Source organism: Leptonotus elevatus, chromosome 14 (assembly GCF_054856555.1).
Source record: "Leptonotus elevatus isolate MCC_2025b chromosome 14, RoL_Lele_1.0, whole genome shotgun sequence".
In the NCBI taxonomy this organism is placed as follows: Eukaryota; Metazoa; Chordata; class Actinopteri; order Syngnathiformes; family Syngnathidae; genus Leptonotus; species Leptonotus elevatus.
The window spans coordinates 1,909,435-1,935,358 of record NC_141252.1 but is presented as its reverse complement, the minus strand read 5'-3'; the positions used below and the strand labels follow the sequence as shown (position 1 = coordinate 1,935,358).

The window sequence follows — 25,924 nt, the reverse complement described above, 5'->3', positions numbered from 1 at the left end:
AATTATGTTCACGTGACAACGTGATTTGGAATGACTGCGCTAACCAGATTTGTCAATTTTTTCGGAATCAGCCATTTTGTTTTCATTTGCCTCGAACGCTTTGAGGGCGTTACTACTCCGAGTGGGATAAATTCGACTTCAAATCTCCCTCGAATGCAGCATAAGACCGCCATTTTTACTTGTGACGTAGGCTCGGAATTGCCAATACAACTTTAATAGTCAATGGGCAGCAGTTAGTTCGAATTTAAAATGGCATGGAAAATTAGCTTATATTTTTTTCCCCGTTGAAATGTCATTTGGAATCCGTGCAGGGTGCAATGAAAGTCATTCTGGAGCTAAATGATCGCCGGGGTTGTCTGTTACAGCTACAGGGTGCCATCTTGTGGTTGAATACTTACACAATATTAAATCAACATCGAGTGTATGCCGCTCTGACATTTGACACTTACCTGTGACAGCAATGCTTAAGGTGGGTGGAGGATTATCACTGCGAAGGAATAAAAGCTAGATAATACACCCCAGTGCGTGGACACACACAACTCCTCTCCCCCATGAGGAAACATCAAGTGCTGGTTCAAAGTGCAAAAAGTCATAATTTTATTAAGTCACGCTACTTCACTCATCACTGAAAATATTCATTCACACGCTTCATTCCACAGCAAAAAGCAGGTCAGCTGACTCGTAACCACAGTTAGGGGAAGAGGGACAGCTCTCGAATGAACGCAGTGATGTCCATGATGGCGGTGACGCCCACCATCTTGGGCGAGGGCGCCAGGAAGGTGAGCCTGGACACTTCGCCGTAAGCCGAGCCGCCGGAGCCCTCGCCCTGGGCGGGGGGTCCTCCACCCTCGTCGTCTTTGTGGTCATCATCGCCCTCCTCAACGCCAAAGCCCACCACCTGTCCGGAAGAAGGAAGGGTTACGGAGCACCAAAACTGCCAAAAATAAATAAATAAATACATACAAGTGAAAATAAAAATTGATATAAAAAATATAATTCCAAAATTAAATACCAAAAATATAAATGGAAATAAAAAAAATAATAAAAAATAAAATATCCTTAAATACATATTTCAAAGTAAAAATACAGAAATAAAAAACGAAATTCAAAAAATATATATATAAAAAAATGTGGAAATAAATATATAAATAGAAGTAAATATCAATATATAAAAACGCTCTACTCTCATATATATTTTTTTTCATGCTGCTGTCAGGATGAAATGTTATTCAAATGAGGGGGCGGTCCTAAGTGGACAAGATAGTCGTCTATTGCTGGAGTTCTCCATGCAAGCCTGCGAGACTTCCTTATTTGCTGACCCGCTCACTCGACCATTGAAAGGCAGTTTGTAACAGTGGAGTCCAACCCAAGACATGTTTAGGACCGCCCCCTCATTTGAATAACATTTCCTGACAGAGTGTCTGCAGCATGAAATATATAAACGTGAGAATAGAGCGTTTTTAATGTATTGATTGATATTTAATTCTATTTATATATTTATTTTTGTATTCATTTCCACATTGATTAATAATTTTTTAAATCTCATTTTCTATTTTTTTGTATTTATTTGTACTTTGATTTATTTATTTAATTACATATAAATGTTTTGTTGTTTTTATTGTAGTTTATATTTATTATTTTGTATTTAACTTTTGAATTATATTTTATATCTGTTTTTAATTTCACTTTTATTTATTCATTCATTCATTTTTAATTTTGGCAGTTTTGGTCCTCCATAAACGGTAGGACTTGTGCAATCTGAGATGTTTGCTATTAGCTCCAAATTGCCGACCGAGCCCCAGCGAGCGGCGAGGACGCGGAAAAGTGTCTTACGTGAACGCTGAGTTTGCGGCTGTTGGGTCCTCGATGGTCGCGGTACCAGGACAGCAGCTCGCCGCGGCTCATCTGCTTCAAGACCTTGACCTGAATATAGAGGGGAAAGAATCTCATGTGAATAATGTCGTTGTCTCTTAAGGGAAACAATATCATAGGGGTGTGCATCATCTTGTTATTTTTTTAAAAGTGCTCCATAGATATAGTTGAGTTGAGAAGATATAACATGTTGAGAAAAAATGTAGAATTAGGAGGGGAAGAGAAAAATCTTAAAAGACGCTCCCCTATGTGCGTAAAGCAAAGCAACCCATTAAAAAGTGTGTGTGTGTGTGTGTGTGCGTTACCTCTCTGTTGAGTCGGTCAAACATGTATTTCTGTGTGACCACCTCAGTCCAATTTCTGTCCACCTCCTCGCCCAGGTGTGTGTCGTCACACTCCTTCAGCTTCATCAGAGTGCTCACCTGCGAAACACGCACAGAAAGAAACACACACATAAATATATATATATATATATATATATATAAATAATTATATATATATATATATAAATATTTATATATATATATATATATATATATATATATATAAATATTTATATATATATATATTTATATATATATATATATATAAATATTTATATATATATATATTTATATATATATATATATATATTTATATATATATATATATATATATATATATATAAATATTTATATATATATATATATATAAATATTTATATATATATATATATATATATATATATATAAATATTTATATATATATATATATATATATATATATATATAAATATTTATATATATATATATATATATATATATATATATATATATACGTATACATATTTACTATATACACACATTGAGTTGTACATGTCTAATCTGTACATATACGTATCATTTATACAGTAGTCTGCTTGCGAGATGGGAGGAGTAAGATGGCCGCCCTGTGGCTTCAACGGCTTGCACGGGCGTGTACGGGGCTATCGGCTATCCAGTAGTATATACAGATCAGTGAGACGAACACAGGAGGAAGTGACAATGGCGGGTGATTCAAGTACAACAACATCACGCAAAATATTTTGCTGCAAAAGCCAAAGAGGAAACGCCTACGACACGGCTATCCGCCATTGTTGACAGACTGGCGGCTCGCTCGCGGTCACGCAAGAATTGGAGCATACGTCATCAAACTACGACAATGCGTCGTCATTGAGCTGCGGTGTCCACATTGGAACGTACGGTGGCTCGTTTTGAAATATTTCCATTCTGGAGCCCGGTTCCAAAAAAATCGGTTTCAAGCTCCGAAACAGCGCCACCGTGTGGACAAACTGCCCAAACGGTAAGAAACTTATGCGGATACATCGAAACAGGCTTTTTTCTGGACGGGGCTTAGATTCATTCTAGGATTCCTTCTATTTGGACTCATGCATGCACGCACACACCTGGGCATTGAAGGCGTGGTCAGTCAGCGCGCCAAGCGTCTCGCCAAACGAAGCCAGGAACTCTTCAATTTTCAAGTCGGCCAGCTCTGTACTGTGAGCACATTGGTCACGAATTGGCTTTTTTTCCCAGACATAATACAAAAATAAAGTTTTATTGTAGTTGGATTGTAAACATGTTTGAGGAACAAAAACATAATTTTATGAAAATAAAAACAACTAATTTTAGATGGAGGAAGTTATACTTTTATGAGATGAATTCCACCACCCTCTTAAAATAACATCTAAAATTTTTTTTTTGCCTTAAACATCTCTTCAGGCCACCTCTGCTAAAATCATCCTGAGTTAAACAGATCTTTCATTTCTACCCATGTGATAAAAATATTAATTAATATCGTCTATTAAGAATTTGGAAAAAAGGGAATTTAAGGGAAAAACCATTTTAACAAGAATTTTTTTTTCAAAATAACTGCTTATATTTTGAGATAAAAAGAAGTAACAAGAGAAAAAATATTAATTTTATGACAACATTTCTATTATAACTATCTCTCTCTATAAATATATACAGTATAGACAGATAATCTTATTTACAGTATTATATATATTTTTTCACCAATGTGCTGCGGACTCACTTGAACTTGGAGGCTTGCGTTTGCACTGTAATGGAGAAACCTATAACGCCCGACGTGTTTCTGCAGGCGGGGTAGACGTGGTACCTGCACGTAAAAAAAAAAATAATAAAAAATAATAATAAAAAAAAAAAATAAAAAAAAAAGAACGTAAGGACGCTGAGAGACGCATTGAATCTCATGCGTACAACATAAGAGACCCACCCAAGTGTCTCTTTGGTGCGGAGGAAGTCAAAACAAGGCTCCTCCATAAGCATCTGAAAGAAAACAATACGAGCAATAAGTACCGCTTTAACTGCTGGCCATTTTTTTTGTTCCATCATAGCTGCATTCATGCAAAATGTAATTCGATTTCCCAAAGGTCTAATTTTGTCCATTCAACAGGCACTCAAGATTATGGGACAATAATACAAATTTGACTCACCACTAAGAGTTCCACCAGCGTGTGCTCCCTCAAGTCTTTGGATCCAGACTATCACATTCAAACAGATTATTAGTATTATTCTTAAGCAGACGGCATCTTTAACTTTCATCATATGTGAGAGCTCTCCTTCACTAAATCATTATGAAGTGGGCTTGATAGATCACACTACGTTTAATTGTGAAAACATTTTGGCAAACATACGATTATTTTAACCTGCCTCTGCTATCAAATATGTGCTAAGAAATACACACATGGACAAAATTGTCGGTTAAAAAAAGGAAAATCCTCACAGTTTAATGGTTTGAGATTTTTTTTTTTTTTTTAAATTGGAATAAAAAGGTGAATATATTTTAAAGAATGCATGTGGAAAAAAAGATGACAAAAGAATAAATGCAATTAAATATTAAGTTGCAATATTTTGAGAAAGAAAATCATTATTATTTATTTATTTATATTTACTTTTTTAAAATGTGATTCTATTTTACAAATCAGTACTATTCTTCTTAATTAGAAACAAAATTATTTGGTCTTTTAATGGACCAGATGAATGGCACGGCATTTCATCTTAAGGGGGAAATTCCATAAAGTCGGTTATAAGTTAGTGAACAATAATATTGATATACTAAAAAATAAATATGATATACATATACAGCAGAACCCCAAATATTCACGGTTTGGCACATGTCAATTTACATATTTTCTGCCCCCCCCCCATAAAAAAAACTATTAGTTTTTTTCAGCAGTTTTTTTTTGAAGGACTTTTTGGGGTTTATTTGTATTTTTCCCCCAATGTCAATTATACGCAGATTTTTGCAAGTGGCCGGGTCCCCATCCTCGCAAATAGCGGGCCTCCACTGTACAAACAATTGGACTTATCAGTATTTTTGCGTACCTGGTAGTAGACTGTGACCTCGGAGTTAGCGTCTCCTTTGTTCAGAGACTTCACTTTACAGACGTGATGCTGCCTCGGCAGCTCGACCACTCGGAACATCACTGGCACCTCCACTGGCAGCTTGGAGAACTGCAGCTTGCTATGGCGAGGGAGGAGGTATGAAAGTGTTGAAGAGGAAGGGCCGATGATGATGATGGCTTCCTCATGTGTGGCGAATGCAAATGACATTGAGTGCGGTGTCGTATTGAAGTGGTCATTAGGGAGTGTGTGTGTGTGTGTGTGTGTGTGTGTGTGTGTGTGTGTGTGCAGCTCACTCACTCTATCACATACTGTAGGAAGCCTCGCGACCCCTGTGGCGCAAACACAAACGTGGATAAGCCCCAAGGAACCAATATCCAGAACAATCTCTTCAAGGATGCCATTTTTTTTTTCAGTTTCTTTTTTTTTTTTTTTTTTACCATTAACAAAAATAAAACAGAACAACCAGAGGTGTGACACTCACTTCACTGCTAAAGTTGCCCTGCACCAGACCCTCAACGTACAGCTCGGCCTTGAACCTGCGGGCGAAGTCCGTCAGCTCGTCGCTGCTCAGGCCGGCCACGAGCGCCTGGTACTTCTCCACCATGGACCAGCGGCCGTGCTCCAAGATCAACAAGCGCACGTCCCTGAAACAAGAGCATATCTTTGTGACATGTTGGGGCCACCAGAGGGCAGCAAAGGCTCGAACATGTAAAGCACCCACTTGTTAAGCTTGGCAGGCTTGATGAGGATGTTGAAGTAGGTTTTCTTCAGCTGCTCCGAGAACATGCTGAAGACATCCGGAGGGGCCTTGAAGTTAGCCAGGTGGTCGATGATCAGGCGGAACAGCAGCTACGGAGGTTGGGGAAAGCGAGGTGTAAAAAGTCAATTGTGGTAAACACTCACCAGCAACACCATTCGCTATGAAAACTGTTGGGTCAAAAATAACCCACGTTGGGTGAAAAAGTGACCAGCCCAACATTTTGGTTTATGTTTAAAACAAAAAGTTTGGTCAAGTGACTAACCCACAAAACAAACCATTTATTTTGGACTGGGCCATTGAATTGTGTTATTTAAACCAGAAGTTGGGTCAAATGAATAATCCACAAAACAACCCAATTTTTATTACGATTACTCAATCGTTTGGGACCATCCCAACTTTTTGGGTTATTGGGTCAAAAGGCTAACTGTTTTGTGGGTTGTTCATTTTGACAACCAAAAAGGACAAAAACAAGTTTAGGGTTGTTGTTTTCATTTATTATTATTATGATTATTTTTTTCATTATGTATTTATTTATTTATTTTACAAAACAATCCGATTTTTGGAGTTGTTGTGTGGGCTATTCATCTTGACAACACCTCCCCCAAAAAACGTTTGGAGTTGTAAAAAAAAAAAAAAAAATCTCTTTATTTATTATTATTATTCCAATTATTTATTTATTTATTTACAATCCGATTTTTTTTCCAATTTTGACAACCAAAAACGAAAAAACAAAAAACAAAACTATATACATTTTTGGGTTGTTTAGTGGTCTATTCCTTTTGGCAAAAAAACAGTTTTAAACAATTTTCTTGGGCTGTTTTGCGTGTTATTATTGGTTACACTTATTGGTTTAAATAGTTAACCCAAGCAGTTGGGTTGATCCCTTTTGACCCAATTTGTGTTAAAAAAAAAAGAAGATGTTTTTATCTCAATACTGTTTTTAGAGTTTCACCTCAAATATTAGACTTAGCGATGGGTAACTTAAATGATGGAGGGGGCAACCATTTTTCAACAGCGCTACAAGGGGGGGGGGGGGACGCACTTCTTATTCATTGTCGCTGTATGACAAAAATGCCATTTTAAATATGGATGAAATACGAGCATACGGTCCCCTCCAAAATTGTCACTCACTCACGGACTCACGGACTCACGGGCAGTTTGTCGTCAAATCCTTTGACCTTGATGACAAGCCCGTGCTCGCCCGCCACCAGTTTATACTCCAGCTGGGCCACCTCGGCCTCGTAGGCGGGCTCGGCCAGATTGTGGCCCAGGATGTTGACCAGCAGGTCCAACAGCACCACGCTGCAACGCAGGGAAGCAAGCGATGCATGCGGTAACAGAGAGTAGAGAGGCGGCTGTGCAAACGTCTTCCAAGTGACGGCGGTCGCCCTTACTTCTGAGCAGACTGCTGGATTGCAGGAGAGATGAGGTGAAATCTGATGTAGGCTGCAGACGAAGGTAATAATAATTGGGGTAAAAAAATCCACTTTTGCCTCATAATGGAATTTTGGTCAAATGGCCATCTTTAAGAGTGACGACTTAACACACCTTTGAGTGTTTTGAATTTGTCGTCCTTCTTGTACCAAAGGCAGCCTTTGTCGCTGTTGGTGATGCACACCGGGAACTCGGTGTCGGGGCAGTCTGAAGGCTTCAGGGTGAAGTTAGAGGCTTAAAAAGAAAAGAAAAAGGATCATTTTAGTACAAAAATCCCAGCGTCTCCATTGGGTGAGTTAGTTATGGTTTCATGGACACCACATTTACATTCTTAAAACTCCATCCATCCATCCATCCATTTTCTGTACCGCTTGTCCTCACAAGGGTCGCGGGGGTTGCTGGAGCCTATCCCAGCTGTCTTCGGGCAGTAGGCGGGGTACACCCTGTACTGGTTGCCAGCCAATCGCAGGGCAATTCTTAAAACTGATGGGTTAAAAGTAACCCAAACTGGGTGAACTAGCTCGCCAATGCTGGGAAGTTTATATATGCAGTGCACTGGCTTGAGGATTTGACCGACAAAAGGGTAAAAACCACCCATATCGATAAGTTATAGTTACCAAGTTGTCAGAACAATTGTGGTTCAATTAGTGCTGTAAAAGGATTTTGATTGTTTTAATTAATTAATCACACAATATTCTGTAATTAATCGCGATTTAATCACACTACAATGTTATTATAAATATTGTAACAAATATTTACTTGAGTAAAATATTGGAATCGGAGGAAAATAATTTGCTCTTAGATGCCCGAAGAGAGCTGGGAAAGGCAACAGCACGGCCGGCTTTGCAAAGTACGTAGATTATTTTTGAAATTTTCAACAAGCGTCAAGCAAAACAGAACGTAAAACTACGATAAAGCAGAAAGCTGACTTTAAAAAAAAAAAAGAAAAGAAAAAAAAGAGGAAAACTGCAAATGTAAACTGGGCTTGTTTCTTTGAAAAACTGTTTCAATGTAAAAAAAAAAAAAAAAGTAAAAAAAAAAAGTTGAAAGACAGAAACATAATTATGCTGGAATTATATCAGCGATAAATGCTAATATCCTTCCTGTGTTATTAGCACGGCAGGCAATTGAATTGGAGCTTAGTAGCATAAAAGATAACTTCACCAATTAAAGCCGCAGCAATAACAACTCTATTAGAGCCCTGATTATTAACTAGGGAATGTTACAATGACAGACTGAACGCTATTGTTCAACCCGTTACTTGCAGAAGAAATCCTCAGAGAAAATACTCTCCGTTAAATGTTCTGTAGAATTTGTGGTCCAAAATGGATGAAAGCCTAAACCATATCTTCTAATAGCGTAGCTTATTCATATTAGAAAATTGCCAAACACGAAATGTCACTGGTTCGATGTTATATCTTGTGAGTTTCTGCATTGTTTTATTGTGTTTACTGTCTTTGTTATTGTGTGAATGCCTACTTTTGTTTTTATCATCATGTCTTTTTATTGCGCCCTATTTTGTCCGTCAACTACTTCTACATTTCTCGAGCGATTTAAACCATTCCAGCTTCAACGTGTTCCAAAAATTCCCGCTTCACGGGCTATTATTTTTCTCATTCCCCCATGTCCCCATTTCCCCACAATTCAACATTTTTTCACCCCAAAAATCTCCATTCATTTCAAATGAGACATTAAAAAAATGCACTCCCATTGAAAATTCAAACGGTTCAGCTCATTCAATTCATCTCGGGATTCATCTTCAGCACTCCCCCCCCCCCCCCATTTCTCACATTGCAAAAATTCCACATTTTTCCTCTAGATATTTCACCCCAAACATTTCTTTTTTTTTTTTTTTCTTAAGAGCTCAGTATTGTTCATTCGGAAATGTCATCATCATTGCTCTTTTTTTTTTATTTTATTTTATTTTTTATTTTTTTTAATATATATATATATATATATATACAAACAAACATTTCTTAGGGTAGGTGCTTGGGTTAAGGGTAGGACACTCTACCCATAACATATCATTTACCATTCATTGTCAATAGCATATTCAACATAACAGATTCAAACAGTTCCCATTTGAAATTTAAATCTTTCAGCTCATTCATTTCACCTTGTGAACATATACCAAAAATTCCACATTTTTTACCAATATTCAATCCATGCATTTCTATCTCTACTGTTCAAGGCCGTTCTATATCTTTCTCAATATCATTTAACATCATCCCAAATACTGTATTGGCATTCAACATAATTCCATCTTTCAACAACATTCCACCTCATTCGATATGATTCCACATTTCTATCGTTTTTTTTTCACCCAACGCCCCGTACGCAATTTCTCCAGCAATCGCTTCATTTGCGGTGATGAAAGTGAGCACTTTGAGTGTCACACCCACCAATGAACCTGTTCTCTGCAGGTAGGAAAAGCTCGCCGCTCAGCTCCAAATTCCCCAGCCAACGCGCCATCCACTCCGGTTGGATGTCTGCAAAACAGGGAGGGCACAAATCTCAGGCATATTTTTCTCCTGTCTGAATGAAAAAAAAAAAAAAAAAAAACGTCATCTACTAGCATCACAGGAGGCTAAACTTGGGTACGTTTTTCAAAAGCAAGACGACACTGTGTGAGGCTTTTTGTTTGTAATCACAATATCATGTCATTGAAGGGATAGAGATAAATGGGGCTCGAGTGCTTTACTCTGGGGTGAACGTTGCTGCAGGGAAAGAGGAAAAGACACACACACACACACACACACACACACACACACACACACACACACACACACACACCAAGGTCATCATAGTTAACAAACACTCACGAAGTAACTCAAACAAATTAGCATTTTCGGGGAAAAAAAAAATAGGCTCTAAAAACAATTGCGATTACCGTAACTCGATATACAAAGTGCAATGGAAAATCCAAAACACACAACTTCCTCACCCTCCACGCTGTATTGTGTTCCAAACCACTTCTCCCTGAGGGGACAGCGGCCCTCGTGTTCTGGCGACAACAGCATCAGGTTGGCTTTCTCGGGGGTGAGCAGGGACAGCGCTGCACCAATCACCTGCGCACACGCACGCACGCACGCACGCATCCAGGGAACACATTTCCTTCTGTCAGTATCCAAATGTGTTTCTTTATGCAGGAACAATCTCACAGAGGAAGGGTGGGCTGAAGTGCAAAGCTCCCATCTCCCTTTCCAAACAAAGCAATCTGCGCAACACAAACAGACAAAGAAATGACTGACAGGACGAGATGCAGGGGTGGGAAAACAGTGAAACTGTTACTTCATCAAACAAATCAAACACGTAAATGTAGAGTACCATTTGCGGAGTACGGTTCTGGATATGTGTGCATTCTATTTCATGAAACCATGATGGCGGATGGTATAAGTTCTCGGCCATGTTGTTTGCTTGCTGTGGTGTGAGAGTAATGATTTTGATTGATGTTGAGTTTGCATTCAGATCAATTGCATTTTTATTCTTTAAATTTGCTCCCAATATAACTATAGCCTTTTGAGAAACTCACTCAAGTTCACAAATGTTAAATAGTTATGAAATAAAAAAAAAAAATCATACGATACAGACCCGGAAAAATAACACTCCTAGCAATTTTCACTGAAGCAACCCCCTTCGCTCCCGGCTGTTTTACTGGATTTTGACTGATTTTGCAAGGTCCACAAGCTATTCTGTTCTATAGGTATGAAAACATGGAACCTACCAAAGGAAAGATTAGAGTCTCTTCTTTCATCAGGAAGAAAACGTATATTTGAATCAGTTTCTATTTTGCAGCAAATAACATTAGAATATAGCTAAGTTCCATCATTATTCACAAATCTGTTGAAAACAGTGACAAAAAGAGCTTGTTGCAACATGGCCATGGTTGATCTTTTATACTCTGCTGCCACCTGCTGGCGTTTTTTTGTAATAACTACCATTGCTTTAAGCGACCTCTTCATGTCAGAAGCTGTATCAAAGCCTTCTGTATGCTCTAGTATAAAAGAAAACCCCAAAACTACGTTTTAGGAAGTGAAGGTATTAAAAACGTATTTATACGTTTTTTGGGTTTGAATGAATAAAATAAATAAGAATCATTAAAAACTGGAACGGAATTGAGGAGCCGGTACAAGAATTGTCCAAATTCTAACTCTGGCTCACCCCACCTGTGATTATAGTGACATTGTCAAGATTTGCTCTACGGTTTGTGTTCAAATATGTGTTCCTAAAACTTGTATCGCGATTTTTTCATCTCCCAGGTATTCAAAACCCGTTAACGCCGTCTCCTCATTGACTGATGCAGCGTCAGGAGCAACTAGGGGGTTCAGTATTTTGTTCAAGGGCACTTCGGTACGATCACACAGGCTCATGATCAACCCAACCTTTGGAGTGGCGTCCCCCCCCCCCCCCCCCAAAAAAATCTAAAATGAATGCAAAGCTGGCCACCTCGTGACTGTAGTCAAACATCAGCTGGTCTCCCGTCAACAAATCCTCCTTGGGGAACAGCTGCATGTTCTCACAGATGTCCTCCACATTTTCTATTGGGTCACTCTGAAAAAGGAATTGAAAAGTTCACAGGATGACGCAGAGCAGGCGGTGCCGGAATGACCCGGGCTCCTACCGCCTCCTGATAGCGAAACTCGTTGGCCTCGATCTTCTGAATCTCTTCGTATATCCTGAATGGGTGACGAGAAAGACATTTATTTAGAACGGTCTGGCTGAACTTAAAAGACGGAAGAGCGAGAAACTACAAAAAACACGTGGCAGTGAATGCATCAGACTGAAGTGTAGAGGTAGTTTAGCTTAAATTGTTTTACGTTTGTTTACATTTTTATTGTAAGTGACACAGTGTTGCCCCTTCCTGAACAAGAACGGTCAAATATCTCGGTTAGCGATCGACAAATAAAGCTTCATGAAGAACTTGTGATACTTTTTGACTCCTCTAGATGGCACTCTTGGTTTGAAAATGCAGTGGGAATTTTAATCAATTTCTAACTTTATATTTAAACCAAGAGCATCATCTCGAGGAGTAAAAAGAACATTGCAAGTGCTTCATGAAGCTTCGTTTTCCCATCACTAGTTTTGGTGTCCGTGTACATAGGTGTAAATGTGCGTGCTTATGTTAGTGCCTTCTCTGAGGTCCAAGGATCTGAAGCATCTTGAGGTACTGGAACACCAGGTGAGTCACCTGGATAAATTGCACCAAAAACACACATATTGTTTCGTTATACATATTTGATGAATGTGTGTGCATAAATAGTGTCCTCCAGGTTGTGGAACACTGAGAGCAGTTATTTTCCGCGAAGACAGTCCTAAAAATCGGCCCCTTTGCTGCATGGCTGTCTGGTTGGCCAGCGTTGCCGTGGTAACTGATAGCGCACTGCACTCTTCCCTGAAATAACCCTGTTGTGTCTATCAATGAGGCAAATACTGGAGTTGGGCTGGTGATCTAGCGTACGTGTGATCAAAATAGAAGAAGTGGGCAGGGGGGCAGATCACCTGGTAGAAGTTCTGGAAACCTTCGTCGGTGAGCGTGATGGAGATGGAGAAGATGGAGTAGGTGGTGTTCTGATCAAAGCCGCTTTCGCTGTTGCCTCCGAACAGAGCGAGGGCCCAGCACCTGCGATCACACGCATCCATGAACAGTAATCCCCCGCCGACTCCCCAGTTATTCGCTTAAAAACCCCCAAGATGCTTTTTTTCTCCAGTGATCCCTAGCGCCATCTAGTGGTCAAAGAATAGCATTAGAAGCACGCAGGCGCATGCACACTACGGTGGCTCAGAGAGGCCACATTTCGCGAGCCTACCACCAATTCTTATTTTGCGTGAGCAAGCAAGCATCTCGGCGAGCAACGGCGACTTGGTAGCCGGTGTGAAGTCTGACGAGTGTCGCCGAAAACCCGAGCGAGCCCAAATTAGCCAGAGCAGCTAGGAAGTAGTCGGAGCCATAGACTGGAATGGGTAACAAGAGCGGCTAGCGGGAGAAGCTAGTAGAATAAAAAAAAAAAAAAAAAAAAAAAAAAAATAATAATAATAATAATAATAATAATAATTAAAAAAAAAACTTAAAAAAAAAAAAAAACTCAAAACCTGTGAACCTCAGTTTTGCTACTGATGAGGCATCATTGCAAACTGTGATGCAAAACCGCTTTTTTTTTTTTCAGGTCCAATCTCTGCTCTGGATATGATTGACAGACAGAAAATGTGGCGAAGAAAAAATGAAAAGGACAAGAGGCTTCATTGCCTCCCCGGGCCAAAATAACCACTGAGGGGGCACTTTGCGCCGCACCCCACTTAACACAGAAAACCACTCGACTGGCTTTGAGCGCTCTCCAAGTCGTCCGCTGTCGTCATTCATCAAGCGCGGGAAACAAAAGCGTCCGGAACGTTCTACCCGAGCTGCCGAGTGCTGTCGACATGAGGGAGGGTGTTTATTGGAGGGTCGCTTTGTATTGTGAGATGACTGAGAGAGGCTTTTTTTTGGGTGAATGGTTTGGCCACTTAGTAACAAGAGGCTGAGAAGCTCTTGTTAAAAAAAAAGAAAAAAGAAAAAGCATGTGTGTGTCCCCCAGTAAATTGAAGACCTTTAAATTGTGTTTTATTGGGAGGGCTATCACATGAGAAAAGCAAAAAAGAAACTACTCACTTCCTCCTGAGCATGGAGAGAATGCTTCCTGGGCCTTCGTGGCCAATCAGCCACGATATGTAGTGAAGAGGCTTCACTCTGCGAAGAAAAAAAACATTGTTAGGACGAGAAAATCGAATTCCCGCAAGACAACGGGGGCGTTGCATTCGTGTACTGCATTCTATTGATATAATCCTCCTGTTATATTTGGTGCTTTGCTACAGCAAAAATGTTCACGTGTCAAACAACAACAAACAACAAAAAATATGTGTTTCGGTCCCCTTTACCGCCTTGTGTCACTGCTGGATCAATATTGAATATATTGTGCAAACAAAAAATACTTGAGATCCAGCATGATACAACATACAGAAATAAATAAAGAATAGTACTTCGAGCACGACAGTGACTCAGTAAAATGCTGTAAAAAAATGTATTCACATTAATATGTTCTATGAGACCCCACTAGTCCTAAACAAGGCATTTTGATTAATATTACCTTTGTAAAAAGTCAATTAAGCATAAAATTCACCCGTTTTTATCCATCTTAAGGGGCGGCCATTTTGTCACCTGCTGTCGAGTGCAAATGACATCACGGTTGCTCAGGGCTCAGCGAATGACCAATCTCTGCTCAGCTGTTTTCTGAGTTTGATCATGTGATGTTCAAAAGCTGAGCCGTGATTGGTCATTCGCTGAGCCTGGAGCAACTGTGATGTCATTTTCAGTCTACAGCAAGTGGCAAAATGGCCGCCGCCTGAGATGGATAAAAAACAAAAACAGGTGGATTTTGCTACTGAATTCATATTCCACAAGAGTAATATTAATCAGAATACCAATTTTTTTTTCCGATTGCGTTTGAAGTTTTAAAACTGAGCTTATTGATGCTAGCCATTAGCATGTCAATGGTATTTCAAATTCTACAGCATGTTAGCATTAAGATAACGTTGTTTGGTTGTTAAATAAACGCGACTTGTTTTCAATACACAGCGTGTAATTAATTATCTGTCTGGCTGGATTTTAACAGCTTGAAGCCTTTTTGTTAATGAATTGTTTATCATTTGCGAAACTAATGATGATTTTGAAGTGAGTTCACTGTCACCATACAGCACTCGAGCCAATCTTAAACAAATATTTCTGAAACCGTAAAAAAAAAAAAAAAAAGAATATTAATCATGAGAAATCCAGCCGTTGAATTTGCGACCAACTAAAATAGCTTGAAAAAGAGCATCCTTAATATTTCCAAGTCAAACAGTCTTGCAAACCTGATAAAAGGATGTCAAAGATAATCAATTTAAATGAAAACAAGTGCAGCATGGGACCTTTAAAAAATATATAAATGACTGAGTATATAAAATGAGGCTTCGAAACCATGACAAATGCAGCAGTTCTCACCACTCTCCCTCAACCAATTAGACATTTAAGGCTCTATTTTCATAAAGCTGGCACGTCTTCATTTCCACTCCTATCATGGCGCAAATGCTCTTTTCTACCTACAAAACTACCAAAAACTCCACTCATGCGTACAGACTCGACTTTGCGCTCGACTTGAGCAAAAATAGGGCACTGCACAGTTTGGGAATTGCAGCTCTCGAACCCTCACCTGTAGTGCTTTTCTTGAGGGGGGAGCGCCCAGGTGATACTCAACGCGTGCACCTTCCGAACTGGCACAACTGCAGACAATAGAAAAATGAACAGTGCAGTACTCGCCTTGAAGTGACACACCACCTCTTAGCCTCAGCAGACAGGATTTAGCTAAATATCGACACATACGATGGCGTACCTCGATATAGTTTGTTGAAAGACGGCGTGTCGAAGGGATCCGGCATGTCAGAGAAGTCCGGCTTTGGAAGGCCACTGCGGACATGAGCGTGCAAAATCACAGAAATAACACATAAATAACAAAGCCATATAAATATTAAAAAGGGAAAAAAAAAGCAATTAAAGTCACATTTGAACGATTAAAGGTCCCGTACCATCAATTCCAAAATCATTCTTTTGAGTTCGATTTTTATGCTGATTACAACAAAAATGGGCAGTTTTTCTCCACAGCTAACCCTCCAGATAAGCAAAATTCCACTGATTAGCTTTAGCAAGACTGTAGTAAGAAGAGCCGATTATACGATTGGACGCTAAAGCTATGTGGCAACTTATTTTGTGCAGTCACAATTGAGAGAATGCGGTGAGAGGTGTTTGCAGCTCCCAATAGGTCAGGACGATCAATATCTGGCAACAGAAAGCTTTCATAGTAGCAATTAAGAGGTAGTAGCCATATACATAATAGTAATATCTAATAATTAATATTTATTTTTTTCCCCTTTTTTTAATAGAACAAGCAAATTTTTCATATATATATATATATATATATATTTTTTTTTTTTTTATTTTTTTTTTTTTTAAGAAAACGGAGATCCTATAGTTAAAAAAAACTTGACTGAGATGAGTTTTAGATTCCGCACCCAATGATTAGTATTAAAAAATGTGTTTGCAAGTGTAATGGGCAATTTAATTTAGTATTTCACACATTTTAAGTAATTAATTGAACATGTGAATTATCTATTTATTAGTGTTTATGTCTATTTCATTTTGTTAAAAAAAAGAGAAAAAAAAAAGAAGAATACCATAAAATCCATTACAAGTGACCCAAAAACCACCACTGTACATTTAAATAAAAGTAACAATTATTATTCATGGCTTGTCTTTATTTTTATAATAATAATAATAATAATAATAATAAAAATAATAATAATAATTAAAAATAATTATTAATTTTGATTAATTCTTTTTTATATTGGATTTTATTGCAGTTAATGAGTTAACACTGGGAAATTCTTGACATTTGCTGAGCTTAAATCAACACACAATGGTTGAAATGTTGCCATATGCAGTGAAATCCGTGTGTCGAGATCATCAACATTCACTCACTTGTTGGGCACCTTGCGGAAGATCTCTCGCACCCACATCTCCAGCGTGTCCAGTTTCTCTGCAGGCACACAATTCAGTTACAACATCGGGACAAATTCATGATATTGTCAAGATCATCTATTACTATTATAATTATTTTTTTATTATTATTTTCTGACGTTATCCATTAAGAAATGCAAGATGGAAAATGCCTCCTCCAGATACCAAGCAGCAGGATGAGACAATTTTATGAATGCACGTTTACATCTAACCTACATTTAAATTGAATGTAATCATGTTTACCCATTCCCTTAGAAAAGAAATGCAAATAGATCTGTTCAGACTCTGGCCACTGAAAAACCTTTAGCAATTGTATAGGCGATGTTCCTAAAGCTGGACAAATACCGCCTTAAATACGATCGCAGACAATTTTCTCAAAAATATTATTTTTGATTTTAGCCATTTTTCCTCCATGCACTTGTAGAAACAGCAAATGACATTAAAAACAATGTTTTTGTTTTGTTTCAAACAAGCCTTGAAATATTTTTTCCCTCAGCATTAACATGGATCAACTTCCATGATATATTTTATGTAAACACACAAAAAAAAAAAAAAAAGATCTGATCCGTAATTACCGTAATTAACATTAAGCGTTGAATAATTCAACATCATAAAATCGCCTTCCACTGGGCTCCTTTTCTTGTCATACGCAAATGTTACCCTAACCAGTCAATTGTTTTGAAAAAATAATGGCTACGAAACACAAGTTTGTCGAGATGAAAGACAAAGCTAGCCGACCCGGAAAAGGAAAGTTGAGAAAAGGCTTAGGGAAAGATGAAGAATTGCTACAGCGGTCGGAAAATGTTTTGTCATATTGTGCTGCGCAGTTTTCGCCAGTAAGACACAATAGGTTCCATTTCCTGTTCTGTGTTCATCAACAGACTTCAGGGGTGGAAAACTGGAAAAACAAGCCACATGTGGAGTTAATCCCCAATATTTGCTGAAATCCAGTGTGATTAGAAAAGCCAATTCTGCATGAAGCCAACGTGCATGATTTGGGATTTTTTTTGGGCACAAATGTCAACACGAGTCATCGTCGGAGTCCTCGGCAGCTGTTAACGAGCTGCCTGATATTTCCTGCGAGAACGCGCCAAGACCCGACGATGACATCACCGGGATGAAGGCGGCGACCCGAGGCGAACTGCGAATAATTAGCCGCGCTCGGCCGGAGACGGACGCGTGGAGCGGCTCCTCATTAGAGCTTTGCGGCTTCATTAAGGAGTCAATTAATCAGCGGATTGCTCGTTAAAAAGTACTGTCAATCTGCTCACCGGCAGCCTGTCGACTGACGACACACGTTGCAGAGTGGAAAACTTTCATCATTCAAAACGGGTTTCAAGATCTGACCTTGTCAAACAACACAAAAATCGAATCATTCTACTTATATATATATATATATATACACACACACACACACACATAATACATATTGAATCATGATAAATTACCTTTAATAATGGTATTATTAGGACCTGAACGATTTATTCGGCGGATATCAGTTTATTTAGTCATAAATCAGCCCAAAAAAGAAATTTAAAAAAAATCAGATTATTATCAATTAAGAGTATTGTAAAACTTGATCTTCCTGTAATTCATATATTTGTTGTTGTATGCCTTAATGGCGCAAAAAATACGTTATTTATTTTCTATTCTTTTTATTTATTTATTTATTCATATTTTTTTTAATCGGGCGATTAATCGGTTATCAGAATTTCATTCTGCCAAATATGGGAATCAGCACCAGATTAAAAAAAAAAACTCCATATTATTCCGGGCTCTATTCTTATATGTTATAATTAGCATGTAATAATAAATGTGAAGACACTAATTATGTTCATTCAACATTTTCTTTCTATAACTTTCTGCCAGTGTTCACATTTTCAAAAGCTTACGACTACAGCCTTCCTGGGAAATCACAATTAACTCATCACCTGCGAGCTATTTTTAGAACAGCCTCGTGGACTACACTTTGCATGTGCTGATCTCCTACACAGACTTCAGCAAGTCCTTCCACCATTTGAATTTGCACGCCATTCAGTCTCAACGCTAAATTTAACTAGGCTGGGAGCCGCTTCGATTGGCCGGGAGTCGGCTGCATTCCAAACGAAAAAAAGGCCCCCTGGTGCTCTGGTCCTAAAAAGAAAGACTTTGCTTACCTTTGGACTGGACAGTCAGGGTCATGTAATGTGCAGAGTAATGTCTCTCCCAAAAAGCTCGCAGTCGCTTGTTGATGCTGATGTTCTTCTTCTCGGGCTCTTGCTTCAGAGTCTGTGCGTTCCCTGGCGACATCATTCAAAGTCAACAAATTGGAGCAAGCTCGGAACAAGGAAAAAACGTGGCGAGCAAAACCGCCAACTCACCCCAGCAGAACTTGGCCATGGGGTGCCCCGGTTTGGCCAGACTGCCAAACAACATCTCCTTCCTGTGCGAATCGGACGGCTTGGCCAGCTGGTATTCTGACGGGCGGCAGAGGGAACGACTCAAGAAAGACAACGGCACTTCGGGGATCGGATCCGAACACGAGCGGACTCACCGCTGTCGACGGCCTCCACCTCCCTGTCTATAGCGTCTCGGATCATCAGGGGGCAGATGAAGAACTGAGCCCACCTAAAATAGAGGACGAAGAGAACAATGATCAGCCTCTTTCACATAAAGATCTCGGAAATACACCACATCCGAGCTCGCTGCCGCAACCCGTTGAGGCAGCGTCTACCTGGTTGTTGCCCCTAAATGAAACCCAATTATGATTAGATTGCTCAAATCCCTTATTATGGACAAGTCTTCAAATCATTGAAATGTAAAAGGCAAAGCTGCACTGACTTTTGCTCTTTGCTGCAACCCGTCTAGGCAGCCCCCCGCCAGAAGGTTACTGCCACGAAAAGCCCCCGGATGGCTATGTAGCGGTAAAAATGTTGTATTAGAGTTACATTTGGTAAAAGTGTTAAAAATATATAAAAGTTCTATTTGTGATCAAAAAAGGTAAAAAGCCCTCGAGGACTGGAATTGGGGAACCCTGGCTTAAAGGGTTACTTGACTCATTGAGCCATTTTCAGCAGAAAAAAAGTTAATATTTTGTCCAGAATTAATTTGATAACTTCATTATTTTAGTTTTCATTTATTTTTTTCCAATAATTTATTTATAATTTTCAAGGTTTCCAATAAAAATGAAAAACAAAACAACAGTTTACAAAATACAAGTGTACAAGTTTACAAAATAAAAAAGGTATACAAATAAAAATAATTTTTAGATTTAATAATAATTTTAAAAAGTGCAAGGAGTTTCCAGTGTCTTTTAAAGTTAAGTGAAAATGTAAATAAACACGTAAAAAAGTTTTAAATTGATCACCTAAGATGGTATTTCATTGAGTGACGGGATGCTTGCGAGCAAAGCAAATTTTCATCACAGTTCGGAAAAGCTTTCAAAAGACGCTCGCAAAGGGTGATAAATTGTCTGGACATGATAAAAAAAAATGTGACAAGTACAAACAGTCTTTGAACAAGTTTTTACAAAACCCAAAATTCACTTCATTTGCAAACCTTCGCCAATCAATCAATGAGATAGCGATTTTATCGGCCGCCTGAGTTGTAAAAAAAGGCCGATGCCGATATGCGTCAAATTGCCAAATATCGGCACCCTAATGGCGTCAGGTCAATCAAATCCCAGCACTCCCACAACTTTCTTAATCAGGCCCGTCGCTAACTAGCAACGTTGACGACACATCCTGTCGGTTGCAGAAAAGGAAGGCGGCCTTGTTTGTAATCGCCGCGCGCTTCAACCGATCTTCCCGTTTGGCTGCTTAAAATGTTATCCCTCTCAGCCACGCTGTTCCCGCACACGACAAAAGCACCTCTGATCCGCTCTCACCTGTCGAGCGCCTCTTTGAAGCTTTTCCTCTGCACGTCAAACTGGAAGACGGTCCTCTCGCAGTCGGTGGAGGCGTTGTCGCTGCCGCCGTGCTTCTTGAGGAAGGCATCAAAGCCGTTTTCCGACGGGTACTTCTCGCTGCCCATGAAAACCACTGGCGCCGTGTTGGGAACAAAGCACAATAGCCCATGATTCCAAAAATGTCAAAGATAAGCCCCCGCCTCGGCTTGCCGCTTTCCCCCCCCCCCCCCTTTGTGGGCTCTCTTTTTTGTTTCACGCGGACGGCGGCGAAATGTTTACAGCCGGTCCGAGTTGCTCCCTTGAATACGGCTGTAAACATCCGCTGACGGCTTTTATGGCAAGCGTGATTTCAGATTGGCCATCAAAAGATTGTTCTCGACAGGCCCATCAGTGAATGAGACAAACGATTTCTCTTCGGAGAGGCATCAAGAGGTAAAAGGAGATTTACAGGATGCATTGCATTGCAAAAGGGGTTTGAGGAGCTTCGGAATTTATGAATGATGCATTTTAAGCAGGATATCAATATTATGATCATGATACTCTGGGTTACAATTAGAATAACATTTGTCATTAGGGCCCGGGCGAGAAGTATTTTTTGAGACCGATGCTGAATTTTGACAGAAGAAAACCAACAGATTATCGATTATGCATAAAATATCCCCCCCCCCCAATGCATTTAAATGAGTGTTAATTATAGGAAGATTTTCATTATTCATAGATTGGTGGGTGTCAACTACAAATGTATTGTTAAAAAAAAAAAATCCTTTTTGTTTCCCACAATGCAAAAAAACACGTTTTGCCACTTGCTATGGACTGAAAATGACATCACAGGCGCTCAGAAAACAGGTAACGTCCAATCACGGCTCACCTGTTTGCTGGGTTTGGTCATGTGACGTTCGCAAACTGAGCCACGATTGGTCGTTACCTGTTTTCTGAGCTTACGTGATGTCATCTTCAGTCCACCTTTTTTTTTTTTTACAATAATATCTTCTATGAAGCCACACTAGTCTAAATACGGCATTCTGGTTAATATTGCATTAGTGGAATATGAGTTAAGCAGCAAAATCCAGCCGTTTTTTAACCATCTCAGGGGGCGGCCATTTTGCCGCCTGCTGTCGACTGAAGATGACATCAATGTTGCTCAGGTCTCGGGTAACAACCAATCACAGTTCAGCTTCAAAAAACAGGTGAACTGTGATTGGTCGTTGCTCGAGCCCGAGCAACTGTGATGTCATCTTCAGTCGACAGCAAGTGACAAAATGGCCGCCCCGTGAGACAAATAAAAATGGCTGGATTTTGCTTCGTAACTGATATTCCACAAATGTAATATTAATCAGAATGTCATGTTTATACTAGTGACGTCACTTATAAAAAATTTAAAGGTTGACTTCCACTTTAAAGGTATTAATTGTACATGAAAAATAATGAAGTTATCAAATTAATTCTGGACAAAATATTAACTTTTTTTCTGCTAACTTTCTTGCAAACTTGTATTTGAAAGCATCAAATGTCCAGGTATTTTTATTAGGGCGCATATTTTAATAACAATTAAAAGTGAAAAGAAGTGAAAGCAAGTAATTGCAGTGTCAAAACAACTTGCGGAGGACGTTTAACAAGGGTTACCGAGCCCCTTCTGTTCTCTGTCAATATGTGGCCCAACTTGCAGGTACAAACACGTATGGGGGGTGTCACACTCAAATTTAATCGGTGATGTGTGAGCATGTAAAAGACTCCAGTGAATTAACCTTTGGAAGCCAACACTCCACACACACACACACACACACACACACAAACTACCCCTCCCCGTCCTTTCACTGTAATTACTGTAATTACTCACTGTGTTCCAGAAAGTGGGCAAGGCCGGGGAGGTCAGTGGGATCACTGAAGCTGCCCACTCCGACACACAGGGCGGCTGCAGACTGACACACACACACACACAAATAGAGCTTGCATCACATTTGCCAATTTTAGCGATCAAAGAACATGACATGGTGGGCGTGAAAGGAAAGGCTACGGAAAGTGTAACGGATGGTTGACTCTACTAAACCTGACGTCTTTTTTTTTTTTGCCAGTTGACGATTTATTTTTTCAGGGGGCGGCCATTTTGCCACTTGCTGTCAACTGAAAATGACATCACTTTTGCTCAGGGCTAATGACCAATCACGGCTCAGCTTTAAAAAAAACAGGTGAGCTGTGATTGGCTTTGTCATTTTCAGTCGACAGCAAGTGGCAAAATGGCCGCCCCCTGGGATGGATAAAAACGGGTTGATTTTGCTGCTTAACTCATATTTCACAAACACGATATCAATCAGAATACTGTGTTTGGACTAGACTAGGGGCTACAAACATATTATTGTAAAGAATTTTTTGTACGTTGACTTCCCCTGAGTGCTCTCCAACTTTGTCGGGATATTAAAGCTTGTGTTTTTTTTTAATTTAGTAATTTTTTTGAAAATGCTTCATTTTAGCTTATTCGTTCTTAGATATAATGAAATACATTTCGAACAGTAATACCAAATTAAATACATTTAAAATGAGCTCCAAAAGCTGACGTATGAAATGACTTGACAAAGATGATGTATTTATTTTTATAAACTTTAAAATGTAGTTTCAGTTAATTTTCTTTTTTTTAAACACGGTATCATAATTATTATTATTTTTTTTAATGAAAATGCTTTTTTCAATTTTTGTTTTGAGTTATTTCAGTAAGTTTTCTTAACTATAATAACCTTGGTGTGTGTGTGTCTAAAACAGTTTGGAATGGGCTGCTTTACACTAGGGATTCCTATTCTGCAGTGCTTGCATCATCCTCCTGGGGGTGTACAAGTTCAAAAGTGTAATGCTGGGCTACATAATATTTTTAGCTACGAATGGGTACCATCACTGTGTGTGTGTGTGTGTGTGTGTGTGTGTGTGTGTGTGTGTGTGTGTGTGTGTGTGTGTGTGTGTGTGTGTGTGTGTGTGTGTACCTGCTTCTCTGCATTCCCTCGCTTCTTCCTCCCCTCCCGGTCATCGTCCTCGTCGCCTCCCTCATCAGACTCCTCCTTGGTTTCATCGCCGGAGTCATCATCCTCTTCCTCCTCCTCCTCTTCACTACCTTCCTCCTCCTCCTCCTCCTCCTCCTCTTCTTCTTCTTCCTCTTCCTCATCGTCTTCTAACGCGGCCGGGCTGCTGAAGTCCGAGATGAGCAGAGCGCGCAGTCCATTGTCCAGCACAATGTACCTGCAGAGAGAAAAGGAAGAGAATAACAGAAGCTTATTATACCTGTCCTCCACTCTTGTAAGCCACCGTGGCTCAATTAGGTCACCAGGTGCACCTTGGATTTGAAGAAATAAATGCCTTACCTCAATAGATGCCTCAATTTTAGCGCTGGAAGGGTGAAATACAGGTGGTGTTGTCACACAGTGGTAGTAATTACCATTACTTTTAAAATGACATATTGAACAACCATGTCACGATTGATTAAAAAAAAAAAATAAAAAAAACATTACCACCACCTTTTGAGGAAACATGGCATCTGTAAAGCTGACATCTTCAGCGGCGTTTGATAAGAGTGGCAAGACAACCGATAAAGGATACAACAATACTCTTGCATTATTTTAGCATTGCTGTCTAATGCAAAAAAAAAAAGAAAAGTTTTTTTTGTTTTTTTTTTAAATGAAATACAACAGTGAAGTGATGCTTAGCTGGTGGTTCGGGACCCAAAATTGAGTCGCGGAGCCATTTTGGGTGGGCTGTTACAGGAGGTACTTGGTTTACAACACTACCAACATTTCAAGGTTGCAGATAGCTAGCTTACAGACACAAAAACACTGGCTTAACTGGGCCCACGCAGATTTCTGACGGGGTGGGGATGGGGTCTAGGGTGGGGCTATGCCCCCCCCCCCCCTCTAGCCCCTTCGCAGCACCGTCCCTGATTGCGAGCGAGCTGCAGCAGAACTCTCGCCCAGTCAGCGTTCAGGTAGGCGCACCCATGACTGGTCGCCATCCAATCACAAGGCATATACAGACAATCAATCATTCAATCTCACATTTAATTTCGGAAAGTGCCTAACATGCGTGTTTGGTGAAGTTTTTTGAAATGTGGGAGGAAAAAAACCCCGAGTCAGTGTGCAAACGGGAGTTTATCTTACCTGTACTGTTTCGGATCACTTGGAGATTTAACGATGTCCTCGTCTCCATGGTTGTCCTGTCCCGAGTCCCCCTCATCCTCCCGGCGCCCCTCTGGATCCCCAGCCGAGGCCCCCGTTTGGGGGCGCAAAGAGTCCGACGCCGGCGGGGCGTTTCTAGATTTGCCAGTCTGGGGCATAGTGGGGACTTTTTGTTGTTGTTGCTGTTGTTGTTGCTGTTTTACGGTCACTGCCCTGGGCAGACGAAAGCAAGGAGCGAGCGTAGAGAAGCGGACAGCTCGCTGTCGCCGGTAATGTCCTCCTGCCCGTCCACGCAGCGTGTCGGCCAGCAGGCAGTGATGATGGAGAGTGCGTGTGGCACAAACGACACCGAGGAGAAAAGCATGCCGAGGCCACACACACACTGACATACACACTAAGCCAGACAGGCAGGCAGCGGTCCCACAATGCGTCTATTCACACACGCTCTCTGGTGCTTTCGCCTATTCAGCTGAATGTCAGCCCAAAAAAAAAAAAAAAAACGTGACCCGGCGAATTTCAACTTTGCATGCCGCGCGCAAACACAACACGCGAGGTCGTATAAAAAAAAAAACCCGTCAAAGGCGAACATACACGACACAATTCAACGACGGAGGGGGGGGGAAACACGTTAACTATGGGTTCTCTGGCTGTTACTTTGAAAGTTTATAATCAATGAATTATTAACTGGCTGCTATTCCTAAGTTTAAAACCCATACGAGAGACTTCATTAGCTTCCTTGTTTACTGCGGGGTACCGCCCCTCCACGCCGTGACAAGCGGTGCTGTGATAGGCTGAGAAGTTCCCGAGTCACTGTAGCGCTAAACGATTGGCTGAAATCTCCATCTTTGCGGG

General features: G+C 40.0%; 1 protein-coding gene across 1 annotated transcript; it reads right to left on the bottom strand.

Moving 5' to 3' along the window:
* Positions 1-573: 573 nt before the first annotated feature.
* Positions 574-25,825, bottom strand: LOC147162514 (nardilysin-like). The gene is made up of 31 exons (XM_086093997.1): positions 25,055-25,825; positions 23,891-24,143; positions 22,759-22,840; positions 20,901-21,054; positions 19,569-19,642; positions 19,396-19,491; positions 19,192-19,314; positions 16,997-17,054; positions 15,855-15,928; positions 15,675-15,744; positions 14,099-14,176; positions 12,952-13,072; positions 12,582-12,640; positions 12,074-12,128; positions 11,899-12,003; positions 10,397-10,520; positions 9,855-9,941; positions 7,567-7,686; positions 7,413-7,464; positions 7,170-7,320; positions 5,980-6,107; positions 5,740-5,902; positions 5,556-5,587; positions 5,238-5,376; positions 4,346-4,393; positions 4,126-4,178; positions 3,925-4,008; positions 3,296-3,386; positions 2,178-2,294; positions 1,834-1,923; positions 574-898 (listed from the first exon to the last, which is right to left on the bottom strand). Exons 1-31 carry the CDS (start codon positions 25,459-25,461, stop codon positions 692-694), a joined length of 3,495 nt encoding a protein of 1,164 aa, XP_085950123.1. The 5' UTR covers positions 25,462-25,825; the 3' UTR covers positions 574-691.
* Positions 25,826-25,924: the final 99 nt, after the last annotated feature.

Bases quoted from the DNA above. Each gene is read 5' to 3' on its own strand.
- LOC147162514 (XM_086093997.1), bottom strand. From the start codon at position 25,461: ATGTCAGTGTGTGTGTGGCCTCGGCATGCTTTTCTCCTCGGTGTCGTT. The intron at 19,492-19,568 runs GTGAGTCCGCTC...GCCGCCCGTCAG, and splicing joins GGTGGAGGCCGTCGACAGCG to AATACCAGCTGGCCAAGCCG. The intron at 2,295-3,295 runs GTGTGTGCGTGC...CGTGTTTCGCAG, and splicing joins ACCACGCCTTCAATGCCCAG to GTGAGCACTCTGATGAAGCT.